At 40.2% G+C, this 21,385-nt stretch overlaps 2 protein-coding genes across 3 annotated transcripts; both read right to left on the bottom strand.

Annotated features, from left to right (window-relative positions):
- eif4bb (eukaryotic translation initiation factor 4Bb) lies at positions 1 to 15,230 on the bottom strand. Of its 2 annotated transcripts, XM_081379967.1 has the most exons (14): positions 15,138 to 15,230; positions 13,077 to 13,217; positions 8,498 to 8,703; positions 8,263 to 8,379; positions 8,127 to 8,181; positions 7,892 to 8,044; positions 7,224 to 7,358; positions 6,715 to 6,852; positions 6,346 to 6,601; positions 5,476 to 5,549; positions 4,654 to 4,893; positions 4,424 to 4,562; positions 1,712 to 1,784; positions 1 to 1,448 (listed from the first exon to the last, which is right to left on the bottom strand). In XM_081379967.1, exons 1-14 carry the CDS (start codon positions 15,148 to 15,150, stop codon positions 1,377 to 1,379), a joined length of 1,812 nt encoding a protein of 603 aa, XP_081236093.1. In that variant the 5' UTR covers positions 15,151 to 15,230; the 3' UTR covers positions 1 to 1,376. The 2 variants fall into 2 exon arrangements, with proteins under 2 accessions (XP_081236093.1, XP_081236094.1); XM_081379968.1 differs by lacking the exon at positions 1,712 to 1,784 and having other exon boundaries at positions 938 to 1,448.
- A 1,349-nt stretch (positions 15,231 to 16,579) lies between these two features.
- Positions 16,580 to 21,385, bottom strand: LOC308699139 (trypsin-like; the record flags this gene model as incomplete). The annotated part of the gene is made up of 8 exons (XM_081379727.1): positions 16,580 to 16,587; positions 16,698 to 16,808; positions 19,767 to 20,115; positions 20,308 to 20,450; positions 20,540 to 20,808; positions 20,887 to 21,055; positions 21,137 to 21,157; positions 21,337 to 21,385. 8 exons carry the CDS (start codon positions 21,383 to 21,385, stop codon positions 16,580 to 16,582), a joined length of 1,119 nt encoding a protein of 372 aa, XP_081235853.1.

The following is a 21,385-nucleotide window of genomic DNA, read 5'->3' as shown; positions in this document are numbered from 1 at the left end:
GACAAAAACATTTGGTTATACTTTATTTTAAGGTGTCATTGTTAGTGTAATTATGTATTTAATAAGTACTGGGTAATATGAATTAGCATGTACTTACTATAGGTTTAGGGTAGGATTAGGGTTTGGTTGAGGGTTAGTTGCATGTAATTATGTATAATTTACGATTTTTACAATGATTTTTACAAGTAATATGTAATAAGGCCACTTAAAGTGTTACCAAACATTTCATAACAGGACCAGAGTTCAGGTATCTCCATGTGTGGACACCGTGACAATGCACTCATGATAGATTGCAAGAGTCCATCTGAGTAAAAAAATGCCAGACCACCAGACAACTTTTTCTCCGCCAATAAAAAGAAATTGCAGTATTTGTGTGTAGCTAGAACAACCCAGGTTACAGGCAGGAGAGTTTCAGTTAGGGCAGCTGGGAAAACATAGGCGGACAGCACAATATGACCACACAAAGAATGCAACAAGCATTGCAAAGATCCCACCCTAGAATGGGCCGTAAAATCCATCTAATAAAGCAGTATGTGGAAGACACCTCGAGAAACACATGGCTCAGTTTTTCAAAGCTCAGAGTAAATGGCTCTAAAATGTAACCAAACTAGATTTCTTGTGGCACACATGCAGCTTATTTCAATACTCAATCACCAAGAGACTGGGAGGATCTGCACAGCCTCAGTGTTGGATCATTATTGGTTTGAGAGCACTTTGAGGGAGTTCACTAACCTTGCCTTCTGAGAAAACAACAACGCTATGCAGGTTTGAGGAGAACAGATTAACAAAATAAAACAGAAACCTTGAGTTTCAGTCTGAGGCATTAAGAGGATTTGAGAAGAAAGCCTATCCTGCTGCCTACACCTCATTCAGTACTAAGGGTGTCTCTGCTAATGAACTCTTCAGTGGAAAATTAACGTACAAGCCCTTTTCAACAAATATACACCATGGTTTATGACATTACAAGACAATACAGAGCATTGAATGACCAATTAAATTAGACTTATGCATCATATTGGAAATGCTGACAATTAAATCAGAGGAATTCAGAGGCAAGTTATAGTATCTTACATACTTTATTTATAACAATGACTTTCAAGTTAACAATGATTTTTAAATGTCTACATGAATGCATTTATCTACTTACTGCACTGATTGTTTTCATTTTATTTTTTTAATTAAAATGGACCAGTTTTGGGAATACTTGTATACATTTCCATAAACGTGACACAGAACAGCATTGTGGGTACCTTAGCCATCATCCCCTTAAACTACGCCACACCATCATCATGAGGGAATTCTAATTTAACCCCTCATTTGATCGTTCAGTTGCTCTTTTTCTTCTGTTCTGTAGTTAGTTGATCCTTCCTAATTGTTCATTCCTCTCCACCTTCTCCCTGTTCTCCATCCATTAGTAGGGCAGCATATTTACTAGCTGAGCTGAATTGCTGTAGGGACAAAAAGAAATGTAATGACCACAATGTCTGTGATGAACAAATTAGAGTGGCATGAAGAAAATAATGTTCCAGTATTTGTTTCTGTACAAGTTATTCCCAAAGTTCTACACAACAGTGGGCTGAACACCACCACTCATTTGTAGTTTCTACAAATCAATCATCTTTGGGGTCTAACTGTTCTTGCAACGTAGCCTACATTGAAAATGCTACATGAAAAAACTGATTCAGAGGTCAGGACCAGGTGAGGTACTCACAGGAGGAACACTCTCTTCATATTTCTTTGGTTCTGAGGCTATTCTGGGATCTTTGCCCCGCCTGACCTCCTTCCTGTTAATACAAGAAGGAGTTTAAGAATAGTTCACTCAAAAGCTAAAATTTAGTCATCCTCAAGATGTTACAAATCCATATTTTTTTCCTTCCACATAACACAAAGAGGACTGATCTGCTCTTTTCTATACTAGCCTGGGTTTCCCCATGCTGCTTTGCGTGCAGCGTGATTTTATTCACGCTGTTAGGCAGCCTGGATTCCATGGACCAGATTTTCGCCTCAGCGAGGGGACCAATCACAGAACGGGGAGGGAGCAGCAAGACGATGACGACGTCTATGCGACACACCGAGGCAGTTTGTTTATATCTATGGATTCAACATGGCAGCAGACGCGAAGTTACCTTTCGATGCAGCCTTAGATAGTGTTCTAAGTAGTTTAGAACGCAAGTTTATTTCGTCTTCTTCCTCGTCGAATTTCTGTCGCTCTACATACGTCATCTGGTATAATTGAAACGATTGGCTATGAGCTACGTGCAGGCGCATTTGATAGACATTCGTAGCGCCCAATAAACGGCTCTGGGCATTCGTAAACCACGCCTCAAATACGAGAAAATGCACATGTGGTTCCCAGACCACGTCTCATGACGTTAGCCAGGCTATTTCTATACAATGAAAGAATAAGGACTGAGGCTGTCGAGCTCCAAAAAGGGGGTGGGTGGGTGGGGGGGGGGCATATTTCCAAAGGCATGATTAATCTATTTATTATTATATTTTCCCCTAACAGAAAGCCTGAATGAAATCTGTTAATTATAAACAAGATAGACTAATTATCTCTTTACACAACTCAAATTAAACTGCTCCATTCATGTACATTTACCTTATAGATGACCTATATAAATTATAGATTACCTTTTTGGACCTTCTAAGTTTTGGTTACCTGAACTTTCAAAGGTGAGACAGAAACCTCTCAGATTTTATAAAAATAATATCAATTTGTGTTTCTAAAGCACTAGTCGCACTGGATTAGCAATACATGACGCCGGTCACCAGGTACACTTGGCGAATGGTAGAATGGGGGCTGCATCGGACTGTTTTGATAGTATTTTGGGTGCTGGGTCATATCGTTATGCAACATACAACTATACAATTTGGCGAAAGAGAAAGCTGAAAACCATTAGAAGAGTGAAAAAAAAAATGATTAGATGGAGATGGATGACATGTATAGCAGCATGCAGTAAAGAACATTCTTCTGTTTATAATATATCAAACAGCTAGACCTATGACAAGACATTTCCAAGCAATAGCCAATTGACATCACATCCGGGGGATAAGTCAATAAATTCGAATAAAATCACAGGCTTCACTTATCTTCACTTCACTTAATGCGCAACACGAAATTCAGATGTGGGTGGGTAATTTCTAGGGGTGACCCCGAATAGTCGAAGATTCGATGCTTCGATGGGAGGAGCCTGATTCGACTACCGATCTCACGGTCGAATCTTCGCAGAGGTGTTATGAAACGAGGATTATGCCACTTTGGCTATATGAGGGCGCTTAATTTCTGATTTCACATAGAACTACCAGTTTTCTGTCAATACGTTAATATTCAGCTTATTATTGATAATGCTGTATATAAAAATGTGCAAAGAAAGAAGCTTTTAATAAATATTTTTTAACGTGCGTGAATAAATCCAAACACCCCGTGACAGATTTAAGTTTCACTTTCAATCCGTGACCGACAGAGGAGCGTCTTGGCGGCAAGGATTTAAATCTTTAACAATGTCTGGGATAAGAAAATCTAAAGTGTGAATGTACACCATCAGAAAGGATATTCTCCAAGGCTGGATTTAGCATCAGGAAAACCATGATCGCACTTCTGCCGGCCAACGTTAAGTTGGTTTTCCACAGGACATTCTAAAATGCTTAACGTGAAAAAAACTTTTAAAACGCTTAAAAGGCACTTTAACGTGGCTTAATGCATGTACACACTTTATTAAGAAACCATACTATGTGCAGATAAGCAGATGAACCCAGAATATGAACGCACTGCATTCCTATAGTAAAGCGTTTTCTTTACATAATTTGATAATTTTAATTTAACTATTTTAGGAGATTAAGTTGTTAAACGTTTTTCACGTTAAGTGTTTTAGAATGCATTTTACCCGCGCGCACAAAAGACTCCAATGGACACAGACAGAGTGAAAGACTGGATTTGTTCTGTCGATCAGGTAGGGTACAAGTGATTTCAAAACTTTTCAGCCGGTTCTAATTAGATTTTTGGATGCTGTGAACATTTTTAGCTAAAAAGACTGCCACTCCAGTTTAGCATTTATTGTTGTTTCTGCAGTTAAAAAGACAAAGCTGAAAATTCTGGCTACTATCGTTATTTTAATAATATCTTTATTTTTATTTTATTTATTTACCTGTCAGGGTTATCTAATGTAACATTTCGCGAAAGTCACATTACATGATTTTACTGATTTTCACATTAAGTTTGCGCTTTAAGATTGCACCAGGAGCGAAAGCACACCATTGGAAAGGGGGCAAAAGAATTGTTTTATCTCAATTATCATATTTTCATTATCATTGGAAGCCAAAATCGAAATCAAACCTTAATTTCGATTAATCGCACAGCCTTATGCAGTCATGTGAATTTATAAAGTGCATGACACATTCACATTAGTGAAGACTGTCTCACCTGTCTGCAGGTTCTCTCTGCTTGTCTTTAGTTGGGCAGTCAACCCCTCGTCCCCACCCTCCTCCTCTTCCAACTCCTCCTCCACCTCTTCCCTGAGGCATAACTTTATCCCTTTGAACGCCATCATCCCGGTTTTCATCTAGCAAACAGAACAACCGACAAGTGAGAAAACTGTATATAATTCAAAGGTTCTTGCCACTCTGTTGAACTGTTATTGTGGAGTCTTTTACCCTTGCCCAATTCAGTCTCTGCACTTTTGGGAGCAGCTAAGGGTGTTCCTTCCTTCTCATTAGCACTCCCCCCTGGGCTGCGTTTGGCCCAGGCATTTTCTTTAGGAGGAGGGGCAGGCATTACTTTCAGTGGGAGCCCTCCCTGATTGGAAGAGGGTGATGTACATGCAGGAGAGATCGGCTCATCCTCGTGGCCACTGAAGACTTCATTCTCTGAATGTTCATCTTGAGACCTAGATCCTTAACATCACAAATACAGAAATATATTTTTATTAATTTAACTACTGGATTTTTTGTTTTCCTGGTACCATTCGAGATCTTTAAACCAGTGTTATTTTAGTATTATTTATATATTATTGTAGCATTTATTAATATTTTGATTTAGTTTGTATTTATATTTTCAGTTTACTTTAATTTTAAAGGATCAGTTATTTTATGAGCTTTTGTCCTTTTGATTAGTTTTTTATTTTTATTTATATTATAGCTTTCATTTATATTTATTTCAGCATTAGTTTTAGCAAGTTTAGTCATTTCTAATTTTAATATAAGATTTGAATTAATTTATATTTAAACAATTGTCTTCAATAGTTTTAGTTAACAATAGCAACATTGCTTTAAATAATCCATTTATTCAATGCAATAAAAAAAGCATATATAGCACTTCTACAGGTTTTTTTAATGACTACAACTGTTTCTAATACCAGTTGTAAACTGGGTTGGTTATCAGCTATCATATGAGAACATTAATCAGAATTGTAATATTAGTGCATTCCTAATCTACATTCTTTGATAAGGTATCTACTAAGAACACAAATGTATTACCTTTAGGTTGTGAGGATTCACTTCCTGTGCGTTGCCGCTCTTTAAATGGCTCTTCACTTCTCCAACTCGGGTCTCTGAAGAAAAAAAAAAGAAATCCAACTCCTAAAATTACTCTTTAATCACTATTTAAATGTCACTTTTTCAGAGACTCCAGGGCTGTGTCCGAAATCGCCCCATACCCTTAAATAGGGCACGATTGATGGGGCAGCCATTTGTAGTGGTGTCCGAAACCATAGTTGACGTTGAGTGCACTCATTGAATCCCACAATGTACCACAATAACGAGTGTACAACCGCTATGTACGTACAGCTATAGAATACCCATAAGGCACTGAGCCACGCGCTGAATGAATTCCCGCATCTCGCCAGGAGATAGCGCCTGCAGCTGAATCAAATCATCCATCCATTTTCCAAACCGCGCTGGTCCAGCGTAATATCATACAGGTATAAATTCCTTTTCAATTTGTTATTAAATTGTTTAATTAAAGTTTATATGCTAGTTTCCATATCAGAGTTCAAGATAAATCTTTTCATTAATACTGGAGCTGCCAGTTTGCTACATTTCAAATGATTATTGTTAAACAGCAAACACAAACTATGCAAAATCGGCAGCCCTTCCAGTGCACTCAGCGTCCGAATTCACTCACTCGTTTTCATCAACCCCTTCAAGTGGACTATATTAGTGGAGTAATGTAGGGAATAGTGAATAAGGGTATAGGGGGCGATTCTGAACACAGCACAGATGTTCCTCAGCTGTATTCCATTTCATCTCATCAAGATTTTCCCACCACTAACAAACTTTCCAAGTAGAGTGTGGTTCGCTGGTTAAGAACCAAGTTTCGTATCTACCCATCTATTTCCCCCCTCTCACCGGTCTCTAGGTCGTCTCTCCGGAGGTCTGTTCTTGTCATCCTCCAACTGTTTCTGGAGTCTATCTTGTTCTTTCTTCAGCCTCTCCTCCACCTCTCTCTCCTTGGCAGCCGTGTCCACAGGTTTGGCTGCCCCAAATATAGAGGAAGTCCTGCTGGAACTTGTTGTGTTACTCTGCGGGGGCAAGCTTCCACTACGTTCCTCCTCTTTTGGGATGCTCCGTGGCTTCAGGTTTAATTTGGGCCTCTGTGTAGAGGCTGGAATGAAAAATCTCATACGATTAGAATAGGGAGACAACGTTTCTGATGTAAAATTTGTATCTTTAAAGCTGACGCGTGTAATTTCTCCATGAGCTAATCTCATCATGTACCCCTCTCTTCTCGCCCATCGTCCCTCTTGTCAAAATGCTCTTCACGATCTCCGTAGCGATCTCCATCACGCCGGTCATCAAAGTCTCGTCTGAAGCCACTGCTGAATCCTCGTCGTCCTCCACCACGTGAGTCAAAACCTAAGACAATCATATGACCGTAGCATTACTTACAAAGCAAACTGCAATAAATGTAAACACCAAACATTCATGAACTCAGATAAAGTAGTATTAGTAACCTAACAGTTGATGGAAAAAAATACTATGGAAGTAAATGGTTATCATCAACTGTTTGGTTACCAAGTACCAACATTCTTCAAAAAAATTTTTTTTTTTTTTTTTTTTGTGTTTAGCCGAAGAAATAAATTCATACAGGTTTGGTCTTGAACAACTTGACAGTGAGTAAATGGTGACAATTTTAATTTTGGGGGTGAGCTATCCCTTTAATAACTTGCACTACCATTTTTGACTAGAGTATCATAAGTAATTCCACTGAACAAAACTCCACCAACCTCCACGATCATAGTCTCTGCTTCCTCTGTCGTCATAGCGATCTCTCCCACTGAAGCGATCTCGACCGCTGTCAAAACGATCATCACGCCTTGGACCATCTCTGAATCGGTCTGACTCATAGCGATCACGAGACCCTGCAAAAAGACACCACAAGGCATTACATAAAATAGTACAAACAACTGTATGTTAACAGTCAAACCAGGTTTAAACGGATCTATATTTAACCTTGAATAAACAAACAAAAAACAAAATAAGAAATATTTATATTGTAATATTTCACTGTAAAAAATAATTTTACAGTACAAATACAATACTAATATTTATGGTTGTCTTAATTTCTTTATTTTCTAACTTTCTAACAACTGAGCTTTTATTTTGGAAAACCACAAGGGCCCGTAAAGCTTTTTTTTAATGATTACATATTTTACATGCATTTACATACATGTACGTACTAAATTAAATTGCAGAATACTTACTGAAATATACAGTATCCTTTAATATTTGCGATTTGATAGTCACATTAAGCTATTATTTTTAGTAATCATGCAGCTCTACTTTTAATGTTATAAATACTTTCATTTTTACTGGATAGTAGACATTCTCAAATATAATATATGCAAAGTATTTTGTTTAAGCATAATATACAGATAGCATCTGTTTAACTTACGGTCTCCAAATCCTTCGTCTCGGCGTGGTGCTTCATCTTGCTCGCCACTCGGGCGTGCCCTCCAATCAGAATCAGTCTTATCAGGGCCACCGTCCATCCCACGACCGCGATCTCTATCCCGGTCTCTCCCTGACATTGATCCACCATCCCTCTCTGGAGGAAATATGATGTTAAATGTAATCAAGAAAGACACTTTCACAGAGGCAAAAACGTAGTTTGAATATCATCAGTTCACCTTTGTCATTGGACTGATCTGCGATATCCACCCGGATCCGCCTGTTCCCAAGATTCTACACAAATTTGATGCAACATTAATTCAAAATAGAAAACAACAGCAATGCACTGAGGTCAGTATTTTATTGATGACCTACCTCCTCATTTAGACTAAGCGCACGCAAGATTGAGTCAACATCATCAAATTCAGCATAACCAAATCCTTTAAGCCTTTCTGGGTTATTAGGCTCCCGTGGCAAACGCACCGCACTGATCTGATAATATACACAAAAGACACAGTTACACACAACCTGCACTTGTCAAGCAGCTAAGACATTATAAGTATTATCTAGACATCCCATTTTTAAACATGCATGCAGTGTATCCACTGACCGCAAGTCCCCTGAAGAAGTCTTTGATGGATTCCTCGCTGACATCGTAGGGAAGGTTACCGAGGAAGGCAGTGTAGGGCGGGCCGCGTGGCAGCCGTGAGCGGTCAACGTTTGGCTCCCGTGCTGCACGAGGCGCAGTAGGCAGGATGGAGCGATCGATGGGAGGAGCTCGATATGTATCCTCCGTAGTATGCCAGGAAGTTGAGACTAATGAGAAGGAGAATGGGACTTGATTACCACAGAATAACATTTTTATTGACTGGATTTCAAAATGCATCGGATCCTATTTACACCCGTATACGCAAAACAGATGTTAATAGCACATATACAATGAGGCACATCTTACCAACCCTAGTATTCGGTCTTCTTAAGGCTGGAATACAAGTGACTTTTGCCTAGATTTCCCCCCCTGATTTACAGTCAGGACACTAGTTCAGTAGTAGCAGTTTCAGTAGTTGCTGAAAGTCAGAGCTAGTCTGCAGATTTTGGTCAGCTGACAGATTTCACAGAAGATCGCATTGAAAATCATGGGCACAGACAATTTTTAACTTCAGACTAGGGCTGCATGATTAATCGAAATGAAACCGAAACGACGATATGGCTTAGTCTGCGATTTGATTAAATATATACGCTGCTCATTATTTGCTGGTGTGCAGTAGTGTCTCAGAGCGGCTCATTTCTACACAAACTCAAATTAACAAAAAAAATGTCTCTGATTACTTGGCTCAAGATGATTTGATTGCACCCTTTGACGTCATTTACTTCACGAAAATTTACGGCATTTAGAATCTTTTTTTAAAACCTACTTTTAAGAACTCCTCCTAGCCTGTTGCTCCAATTTTCAAGAAAATGTAACCAGATTATCTTCAGACCATGCTGGAATTCAAGCGCATTAATGAAACCGTTCTTGAATAACAAGAGAACGAATTCAACAAAGAGCACGCCAAAATGGACTCGAGGCTATATATCCACAACGCTTTGGCATATTCAGACCATACTTGGTTTGTGTTATAACAACCAAGTACATGCACAGTTTCAGCACAGTGCCACCTAGTGGTCAGGAGATATGAAAAATTGGCCTATAATGTCTGAACAGTTAGGCCGAAAACCCCCAAAACTGGTCTCTTTAGATTCGGTGCAGCATGCAGAGGCAAACAATACCCAAATTTCCCATGTCGGCCATTTTGAATATTGTCATAAAATGCTATATTTTATGACCGCATTGGCGATTGTTAAGAAACTCAGTATGTGCCATTGGCAACATGTCCTGAAGTTATTCAAAACATTTTAAGTCAGCGCTAACTTGTGGTCAAAAGTTATAATGTAATTTCAAAAAGTGCTAACAGTTCGTGATTAAGCCACGTTTTCACCGCAGGAACTGGGGACTTTGGGGTGATACTACTAGGCGTGTTTCGACTGCAGAGACCAGGGTCTAAATGAAGTTCCGGGTAAAAATTTCACCCTCAGAAAGTCCCTGCTCACGAGGTAGTCCTTTTTCAAAGTTCAGGAACTTTCGGGGGTTGGTACTTAGGCGCTGAACATGCTGATTGGTTGAGTTCATGCAGCATTTTCATTGGTTGACGACACACAGCATTTTATTTAAACCACCATTTTTAAAGGTCTAACTTTGCACAAGTCATTGCCACCTTACTCTGACCACACCACATCAATTTGGTCACATTGCAACCTATTGGTCGAAAATGCTTAATCATTAAATAATAGGACTAGTGACTTTTTTTTTTATAAATAATTTTTCAGCCATTTTGCCTAAAATCTTCTTAATATGATTGCTCATTGTTGCAGTTGGTCTGATGCTCCCAGCCATGCTGGCATGACTTTTTTATATATAGCCATATTGACATATAAATCAATTCTGGCCAAATTGTGCAGCCCTACAAACTAGTGATCGACCGATATTGATTTTTTATAACCGATACCGATTATTTGCGTGTTTATGTGCCCGATAACCGATATGCAGAACCGATATTTATTTACTGTTACACTTCTGTTTAGTCTAATGTTTTCATATGGAGAAAATAATTGACAGGGGAGTCATATCACCTTTGCAGAAATGTAATTAATTTTAAACAGTTTTAGAAGGTTTAAGTGCCGTTTAATAGGTTTAAAGAGTGAGGAATAATTCACTGGGTAATATTAATTCACTGAAATATATTAGCTAGAATATAACATTGTCAGGAAAGTAACAAACAAAACAGCATATTTGCATTTTCCAACTAGTATGTTATTAATTATTAATAATGTTTTTGTCGGTCTAGATTATGAAATGCTTTCTGACAAAGTGCTGTTTATCTATGCATTTACACAGAACTATAACTTAGGCTACTCAACCGCGATCGCGCGTGGATATAATAAATAATTAATTTCCACAGAGCGGTACTTATTTAGATTTGTATTAGCGAAATAATTGCTATGTAGTAAATGATAATATAATCTTGGGTGTTTAAACAAGATAATCTTGTCAAAACTTTCATTCAGTGGCCGTGCTTGAACATTCCTGATCATCAACCCAGTGAGTGCTCAGCAATATAAACAAACTTTTTTTTCGAGACTAATGGTGATCAAATACAAAAGATAGAGAATTAAATTCAGCGCTTTTATTTTCAACATGCACTCATTCATGTCTATTTTATTTAATTCATGTAAAGTTACGTCTTTATTGGGGCAGGACATAATGGATTACGCTTCGTGACTCCGTGAGTTCGTCTCAATTTTTTAGAACCAAGCTGGATAAATAAACTATATCAGGCATTTATGTCTCAAATCTCATTTCTGCATGTCTGTTATGTTAAATAAAGTTGAATAATTAAAGCAAAGCAAGCAGAACATATACTTTACCTGTGCACTGTGCACAGAGTTGTTGTTGACTGATCTCCTCAGATGCGGGCTGCAATGGCGGAATTCTCAAAACGGCCATAAGATGGTGCCGTTTATCGGTGAATCCGATATTACAAAACCGATACCCGATTATCGGAAAATGCTTAAATATCGGGAAAAATATCGGTAAACCGATACATCGGTCGATCACTACTACAAACAAGCACAGCAAACATGGAATGTTTTTTTTTTTATCTGATTTTAAATTGCAATCACAATTTTTATCAGAAAAATCTCAATTATATATTCCCCCAAATCTTGTAGCTCTAGCTTAGAAATCTAGACGCACCCTAGTGGCAGAAAAATTTATTTGGCAGCCAGGGTAGTCTAGCAACTCTCCGTTGACTTTCGAACTGGAAAAACCAAACTCTAGTCAGGCCAATCAAATCGTGTATCGAGTCGGTGGGCAGGCTTAACATAATGACGACAGAGTTGTGACGGTCAGTGGCGTAACTTTGTTTTAAAAAGTGGGTGGGACAGGTGGGGTGGGGGTTGCTAATAAAATGCTAAATCAGATATATGTACAACAACATTATGATGTCCAGCAATCGATTTTAATAGTAGGCTACATGGGGTTTAATTTGTCATTTAATGAGATGTAGCTTAATATATGTTTGTCAGTGCCGAGAATTTTCGTGTGAATAAATACAGATAGAGAGATCCGCCTATTAGAAGTAGAACTTTCGCCTACCGAGTCAGAACGTCTGGGTTCTAATCTGCACTCGAATAGATTTATTTTTCTCGTATAGTTTTTTTTCTCCTAATCAAAACCGATTATGTTCATCAGTGGTTGTATATCAAGCAGGGACACATTTGTGTGCATTATGTTTTGTGATTTCACCAGAATGAATAGAGTATCCACAACGGATTGAGGCGCGCGTCCGAGTGAATACACTGCGCCGTGTGCGCGAGCCACACGAGAAAACACTGTATCCGCGTGATCGCAGCAGCAATGAGCACTTTGATCACTTGATTTAAAAAACACATTTCAGCGCTAGATCGTCTCTTATTTAAAAAAACGAACGAAACGAATGCTCTACCAGTTAACTAGAGATGTTTTATTTATTTGTAGAATTGGAGATTTTGTAGAATTGGAGATGTTTTAAAAAGTGGTGGGGACATGTCCCATCTGTCCCACCCGCAAATTACGCCTATGGTGACGGTTCCGTGTGAATTCCCTGTTACTTGAAAACAAAGAATGGTTGCTGCTGGCGAACAGCGGTCTTTCGAACAGGCTTTGGCCGCAACTCTGGAGGACTTGGAGTTAAGCTTTTCTTTGAGAAAAGAACAAAGAACGGCTCTTAAGTCATTCTTAAAAAAGATGTGTTCGTAGTTTTGCTGACCAGATACGGCAAAAGTTTAATCTACTAGCTCCGCTGGTGGGAAAACGCTCTGGTTGGTTTTAGCGCTATCCTACTGCATGTAGAGGGAATTTGAAAGACAACTGTTTATCCCGCCCCTCGGATTGAGCCGTGCCAATGGTGAGTTGCCAGACCTAACATCTTGAAGTAAGCTTTCCAGGCTAATGTAGCTCTACTTCGGACTATGATTCCATTCAGTCTGAGGATATCAAACATGTTTGATATTGAGCCAATTTAAGGCATGTTTTCATTTGTCATGCATCTCTTAGCAATGATTCGGTTTAGATTTTAAAAGTAATGTAGTCCATTCCAGGATTTACTCACCATCTCCATCCAAGTCATCAGTCTCATCTGCCCAGCTGGTGGTCTTTGCGCTGGGGTAACTGGGGGGTGCACTGCCACTGCTATCATTCGCAAGGAAATCAGTCAGGGTCAGGGTCTTCCCCTTCTTCTTATTCTTCTTAGCTAAAGAAAGAATAGCATTCCATGAGAATGCCAAAACTGAGCTATTTCATTATTTGATAAATTTCTGCATGTTAAAATTTACAACGAAATGAAAGTAGCGACTGATCTTTTCTTCCATATTGTGGCGTACATCTCAGTGAAAGATTTTTGAAAAAGGAAAAAAAAGTGGGGCGTGGTTCTATTCAACGGTTGCTGATTGGATGGAGGCCAATCTGAATGCAAGCTTGAGGTTGATTGTAAGAAAGTGGCAGTGATTAAGCAGCCTAAAATATTGGAGGAGTCCGGTATACGCCAGAGAGAAATCTATCATTCATTTCACCAGAAAATTAGATCAGAATTATGACAATTTGATTAAGAATTAAAAAAGAAACGTGCATGGATGAATTGTTTACAATTAGATCAATAACATGCATTTAGAAAACAGGGTGAATTTTCATTTCATGCCCAGTTTGACATTCATAGTAAGAAAAATATTTTGATGTTCCCACCATAGCTTGGCTAAATGGTGACAGAGATAACAGAAAGTATGATTATGCAAAAAATGGATAGCTTGCCTTAAAAGTGAAGTCATTATACTTGTAGAGGATTTCCTCTACAGCAACCTCTCAACAACCTTCATTAAACTGCATGAAACCCAAAACAGATGCTAATAGGCTTCACACCACTCATTAAATGTTGAGTACAATCACACTTATGTAAAATACGTGCTGATACTATGCAACTAGGAACTGAAAAGGTGAGATAAGACACTCAGTGAGCCTCACCAGGGATGTAAGGGGAGGAGATGGTTCACTCAAATAAAAATGTATGGGAATGTCTAACATGAAATATGGTAGCTTTAGTCCTGCCTTACAGTTAAAAGAGCCAATGATCTTGTTCACATAAGTATTGTCTGTTTATTTCTCTATAACGTCTATGTGTGTTAATTGGACCAGCCAGAAAAACATAGAACAATAATTTATGATACCATTGGTGTCAGATACTACGGATTCGAAATAGGCCTATCTCTTTCAGAGGTAACATTAATATAGTTTCTTATAATTCAGTCTTTCCCTATTCAAGAAGATAGGAGCTGTACTTGAATAAGATGTACTGTACATCTGCCTGGTTGCACAAGACTTGGAAATAACATTCAATAATCATATTTTGTGATCAAATTCACGTTCCACGCATGTTTAGTTAACTTACTTAGGCACTATTTTTTGTATGCTTAGTCTAATATGGCTTAGACAAACTGACACGTCAATTAATATAAGGTAATAAGATATGTTTTGGTCGTGAATTAGTGAATGATTCAATAATGACTCAACAGAAATAAGACAATCGCCATTTTTCAAGAGTAACTATGTTAACTGCACTGAATGAATCCGTAACCACATAAAAAAAACAATTCCGAAATCCCCACCACTACAATCGGTCCAGTCTAAACGAGCACAGAACGTCCACGGTTCCGTGCACGTGGTGAACCCTCCGGTCCCTCCTCTGGAACGTACTGCGCATACGCACCAAACACGGGTTATTAGCACCATCCAGAACTTTATGCACTATCATTGAACATAATATTTTAACTTTCTGTACACTAACCTTATGAACTACCACGTACATTATATTACCCGAACATCCGTTTGCAAAACCTTGTCGCGTCCTAAAACTAAGGGGGACAACGAGACAGACGAGGCACATGATTTGGCCGCTAGCACACTGGCTAATTCATTTGAGCATACGGCTTCCCCAATGCGACTAATCCATGTTTTCAATGCATTTAACCAATAGATTTAACCGCGCCGCGTTTGAAAAACGGACACAGTGAATGCCACAACCATTACGTTTGAACCCAAGAATGTTATACAAACTTGGTTATAGCTGTTTCGCAAAGAATCCTACAAATATAGGCAGAGCACGAGTGCGCATTATTCTTACCTGACGCCGCCATGTTGGAGAGTGTTCTGGTGGAAGAGTCCCGGATGAAGGCGTCAGGGATTTGTCACGGGGTTAGACAGGCATCACACCCTCACTCACAACCACTTGATAACATGTTTAGTAGTTGCACATTGCGAGGATGTAAAAGCTGGTAATAATCGTATCTGAAATAATCATAACAGAAATCCCAGAGATATAAATTGCCATAAATATTTTGTATAGGCTTATTTAACTTATTGTTTTACTAAAAATATTTTACTTTTAAGGTTTATGTGTGTGTACTGTAATATGAAATATATAAGAGAGGGATAGCTAGGCCATTTACACACCTTTATGTTCAGTTCTCTCGCTAGGTTTTCTGACCCCTTGTACTGTTTGTTGAAAATGGCCATTTGTTGGCTCCTCCAAGGTTGCTAATAGAAGACTGTTCTACCTCGTTTTATGCATTTTGACAGATTCTTTTGTCTACAGCAACTAACATTACATTACATTGAAAGTAAACCGTTCATGCATTCCCTCATAATCAAACCCATGACTTTGGCATTGCTAGTGCAGTGCTCTGCTGTTGGAACTAGAGGAACAGGACTGTTCTGCAAAGAATCTCTTTACATGCCTCTACATCTCTCCCAAGATCCATTTCATTGTGTGTTTTTTTATAGTGCACACTGTAATTCATCTTTGGATTCATCTTTGAGAGGCTGGGTGACGTCTCAACATTTGTGGTGAGAAAATAAGTGTTAGTATTTCTCTGTGTGGGAACTCAATGTGGCTCTCTCATGGTTTGCAACTTGCAACTTTCAACAATAGTTAATAGAAATATAACATAAAAGTCTGATAATATAATTTTTTATATTTTATCACCTGTTTGGATTACTGTTGAGCAATGATTTTATCACTTTATTACTGTACAACATTGTAGCTATCCACAAGCATGTGGTTTGTACCATGACAATATAAACACCTTTAATACATTCACCCCCTGTTGGTGTGATTTATATAACAGCAAAAAATCATTACAAAAGCCAGATGATGCTAAGTATTTATTTAGTCATATAATACAGATTACAAACAAGACTCAAGTTATAATATGAAGCTATGATGATATTATATTTCCATTTATATAATATTAATTTGTATGCTTGTATTATTAAGGTATGTTTTTAAACTCCACACACACACACACACACACACACACACACACACACACACACACACACACACACACACACACACACACACACACACACACACACACACACACACACACACATAAATCATTAGTCTGAGGGAGGAAAAGACTTTCATTGCAAATCCTTTTTGAAGAAATGAATCTAAATCTGATTCATTCTGTTCTGGTTTAAAATAATATTTTTGAATATTATTTATTTGATGCGAAATATAATAGTGCCATTTAGAAGATTGTGCGAACCAAGGGTTATCCGCTAATCCCCTGCAGAGACAAAAAAAAAAAAAAAACTTTTAAGAATTTTAATCATGTTTGAATTGTGTTCCAGAACTATGAACAGTTGTTTATGTATTTGTTTGTGTGTTTCGACTTACTGCATTGCCTTCTATAATCCAAGCAGCAGTTTCTGCTACAGTGATGATTGCAGTTGCAGCGGTTACGGATGTCAAATCTCTCACCACATCTCCCTTGACAAGAGTTTGAGACTACACCAAACGACATTTAAACAAGCATTATGTAGAGAAGTGGTGTTAAAGGGGTCATGACATGAGAAATAAAATTTTCCTTTATCGTTTGACATAAAAGAACCAAAACATCCTGCAAGTTTTATAGCTTAAAACGTCTTCCTCATTATTAGCAAAACATTTATTTAATCAAGGTCCAAAAATGGCTCGTTTTGATATTGCAAGATCTGTGATGTAACACAGGCAAATATATCTGAAGAATGAGTCCTATCGGGCCTGGCTGGCTTGTGGGACTCCTGAGGCAGCTGACTGGTACCGGCAGGCCAAGCGGACTGCAGCCTGGGTGGTTGTGGAGGTAAAAAATCGGGCCTGGGAGGAGTTCGGTTAGGCCATGGAGAAGGACTACTGGCTGGCCTCGAAGAGATTCTGGCAAACTGTCCGGTGCCTCAGGAGAGGGAAGTATTGACCTACCAACGCTGTTTACAGCGGAGGTGGGCAGCTGTTGACCTCAACTGGGGATGTCATCGGACGGTGGAAGGAATACTTCGAGGATCTCCTCAATCCCGCCGACACGTCTTCCATTGAGGAAGCAGAGGCTGAGGGCTTGGAGGTGGACTCGTCCATCACCCAAGCTGAAGTCACCGAGGTAGCCAAGAAAACTCCTCGGTGGCAAGGCACCAGAGGTGGATGAGATCCGCCCTGAGTACCTCAAGTCTCTGGATGTTGTGGGGCTGTCTTGGCTTACACGCCTCTGCAACATCGCATGGCGGTCGGGACAGTACCTTTGAGATGGCAGACCGGGGTGGTGGTCCCTCTTTTTAAGAAGGGGGACCGGAGGGTGTGTTCCAACTACAGGGGGATCACACTTCTCTGCCTCCCTGGGAAAGTCTATGCCAGGGTACTGGAGAGGAGAATACGGCTGATAGTAGAACCTCGGATTCAGGAGGAACAGTGCGGTTTTCGTCTCAGCCGTGGAACACTGGACCAGCTCTATACCCTCTCCAGGGTGCTGGAGGGTTCATGGGAGTTTGCCCAACCAATCCACATGTGCTTTGTGGATTTGGAGAAGGCATTCGACTGTCACTCGCGGCGTCCTGTGGAGGGTGCTCTGGGAGTATGGGGTCCGGGGCCTTTTACTAAGGGCTGTCCGGTCCCTGTACGACTGGAGCAGGAGCTTGGTTCGCATTGCCGGCAGCAAGTCAGACTTGTTCCCAGTGCATGTTGGACTCCGGCAGGGCTGCCCTTTGTCGTCGGTTCTGTTCATAATTTTTATGGACAGAATTTCTAGGCGCAGCCAGGGGCCGGAGGGTGTCAGGTTTGGGGACCACACGATTTCGTCTCTGCTCTTTGCGGATGATGTTGTCGTGCTGGCCCCTTCAGACCAGGACCTTCAGCATGCACTGGGACGGTTTACAGCCGAGTGTGAAGCCGCTGGGATGAGAATCAGCACCTCCAAATCCGAGGCCATGGTTCTCAGCCTGAAAAGGGTGGCTTGCCCACTTCAGGTTGTTGGAGAGTTCCTGCCTCAAGTGGAGGAGTTCAAGTATCTTGGGGTTTTGTTCACGAGTGAGGGAAGGATGGAACGGGAGATTGACAGACGGATCGGTGCAGCTTCTGCAGTAATGCGGTCGATGTACCGGTTTGTCGTGGTGAAGAAAGAGCTGAGCCGCAAGGCGAAGCTCTCGATTTACCGGTCAATCTACGTTCCTACTCTCACCTATGGTCATGAGCTTTGGGTCATGACCGAAAGGACAAGCTTTCTCCGCAGGGTGGCTGGGCGATCCCTTAGAGATAGGGTGAGAAGCTCGGTCACTCGGGAGGAGCTCAGAGTAGAGCCGCTGCTCCTCCACATGGAGAGGGATCAGCTGAGGTGGCTCGGGCATCTGTTCCGGATGCCTCCTGGATGCTTTCCTGGGAAGGTGTTCCGGGCACGTCCCACCGGGAGGAGACCCCGGGGAAGACCTAGGACACTGGAGGGACTATGTATCCCGGCTGGCCTGGGAACACCTCAGTGTCCCCCCGGAAGAGCTGGAGGAAGTGTCTAGGGAGAGGGAAGTCTGGGCATCTTTGCTTAGACTGCTGCCCCGTGACCCGGCCCCCGGATAAGCAGAAGAAGATGGGTGTATGCCTTTAGAGCAAGACATCGATGAATAGCTATACATCATCGCAAAATAGGCCCCATACACTGGCATTAAGTCGCTAAATGGCTGACATTTTCTTACACTGGAAGTGAGCGTCGCTTCAAAAGCAAATAGAATCCATTATAATCACTAATGCTCTTTACATTGGATACAGTACAGATGTGCGTTTCAGTTTCTACAACAGGACAAATAGAAGAGAGAAAGAACGTTGGTTTTAACGTGTGCAGTTTAAATGGATCGTTTGCATCTCTGTATAGACTTTACAGAAGGATCCCAGCATTGGAAACAACTGGATGGTTTATTTTAATGGTGTCCCTCCCGGATCACATCAGAGGATTATATTTTTGTTTGGAGCATTTTGTTTTGTAAATGAGGCACGTAATGGAGAGTTCGCAAATAAACTTTTGTTTAAAGATGAAGCATCCAACTGTATGGGATCCGACAGTAACTGCATCACAAACCATAAGTAAATTATTTCATAATGCTTTGTCTATAAATTATGGTTTTATATGGATAATATTTTCAAAACACTTACTCACATGCAAAAGACATGCTCGAATTTCCCGTGGAAATCCACCAGTACCACTGGAATTAAAAACATTATTGCAAGCTTACCGTTTTGAATCGAGCTAAGGCATGCAGATAGTCAAAAAAAAATTATTTTGGAACATTTTTAACCCAAAAAAGTTACAGACTGCAGCTTTAAGGAACATATTAAAATAAAATAAAATAAAATAAAAACATGACCCCTTAAAAGGTATAGTCCACCCAAATATTTTCTCATTTTTGGGTGGACTATCTCTTGTCTAGGAGTGTAGAGTGTGTGAGAGAGAGTTACTCTGATTGGGTGGAGGTCTTAAGGTAGTAGTTGTTGTTGTTGAAGTAGAAGAAGTTCTTAAGGTAGTATAAGTAGGTGGTGTGGTAGAAGCGGTTGAGGTGGTAGAAGTAGGAGATGTAGTAGAAACAGGTAAGGTCGTAGAAACAGGTTGGCATGTGCTTGAGGGGTTGAAGACGACAAATCCTGGGAGATTCTGGACAATGGTGGTGGAGATCCAACTCTCATACTGTGAAACACGCGTGTAAACACCAGGTGCGTTGGGATCGGCACAGCCATAACCCCAGCTGGTGATACCAGACTGAACCCACACCAAACATTGCTTGCTCACCATTGGACCTCCAGAGTCACCCTACAGAAAGACAGAGGGTTTTTCTTTATGGCTTCTCATCAAACATGGCCAGAAAGAATCACATAGGCTGCATATATATATAAAAAAAAGCACAGATAGACATCTGTGTGTCAAGATATATTAGAAAAACATAATGGACTTTCAGACATGCAGCATGTTTTAATGTGCACACTTAATAATGATCTGGTTGACTGTTGTGTCTTTGCCTCCCTCCAATAAACCAGCACAGATCATGTTGTTGGTAACAGATCCAGAACCCAGCAGAGTATTACACTGATCATTAGCCACCACTGGAACCATAGTTTCCTGCAGAGTCCCAGGAGCAGGTAGGCTCACTGAACAGGGTAAACACAAACACACAATCATACATTAGTGTTGTTATGAGAAGATTTATGTGTGAACGAATGAGTTTATGTGTTTGTACCTCCAGACTGAACATCTCCCCATCCTGTGATCCAGCTGCTGGTGCCAGAAGGGAAGCTGCTGTTCAGTGCTGCCAGACACACGGGTCTAATATAGTCATTAAAGGTAACGGTGGAGGACAAGCGCAGCAGAGCGATGTCATTGTCATGTGTGTTGCTGTTGTATGAGGGGTGAACAATAATTGTGACGACATTTCTACTGATTTCATTGGTATTGACTCCCTGTTGTGTCCTCCTTCCCAAGTACACACGGAGACTGGATGCACTGACACTGAAAACAGTCAGAGAATACATTGAGAAAAGAAAACAATATATTTGACCAATTAATGTATGTTTAGGTGAATCTTACCCAGGTAAACAGTGAGCTGCCGTCAGCACCCATTCATTGTTGATGAGGGAGCCTCCACAAAAATGACCTCCATAGGTAGAGCTGTGCAGACTGACCTGCCACGGCCACGACCCCTCAGGAGCATTCACACCCCCCACAATACGGGTGTTTAGAGGGGCTTGTCCACAAACTATGTGAGAAAAAGAGAAATTGCTCACATGCACATTTCCGTGTTTCATATGAACATCTAAAGAATAAGACGATCTCTTACCATTCAACTGAGAAAGTGAACCTGTGGTGGAAGAGATGGTAGCACACATTAATAAGGAATGATTTTATGGACATCCATCTGCATGTGACATCCTCCAACTAAATTAACTGAATTAAATGATCTCACAAGAAACAGGACTATGTCAGAAATGTGTAGTGCTGATAAAATGTCTACCTTAAACATTAAGTGTTAGTCCTTACCTTGAACAGACAAGAGCAGGGCCAAACTGACACACGTTAACCTCCACAT

The sequence above is a fragment of the Scardinius erythrophthalmus genome (genome assembly GCF_964197995.2).
Source record: "Scardinius erythrophthalmus genome assembly, chromosome: 12".
In the NCBI taxonomy this organism is placed as follows: domain Eukaryota; kingdom Metazoa; phylum Chordata; class Actinopteri; order Cypriniformes; family Leuciscidae; genus Scardinius; species Scardinius erythrophthalmus.
The sequence above is the reverse complement of the archived record's forward strand: the minus strand, read 5'-3'. Positions and strand labels throughout refer to the sequence as shown.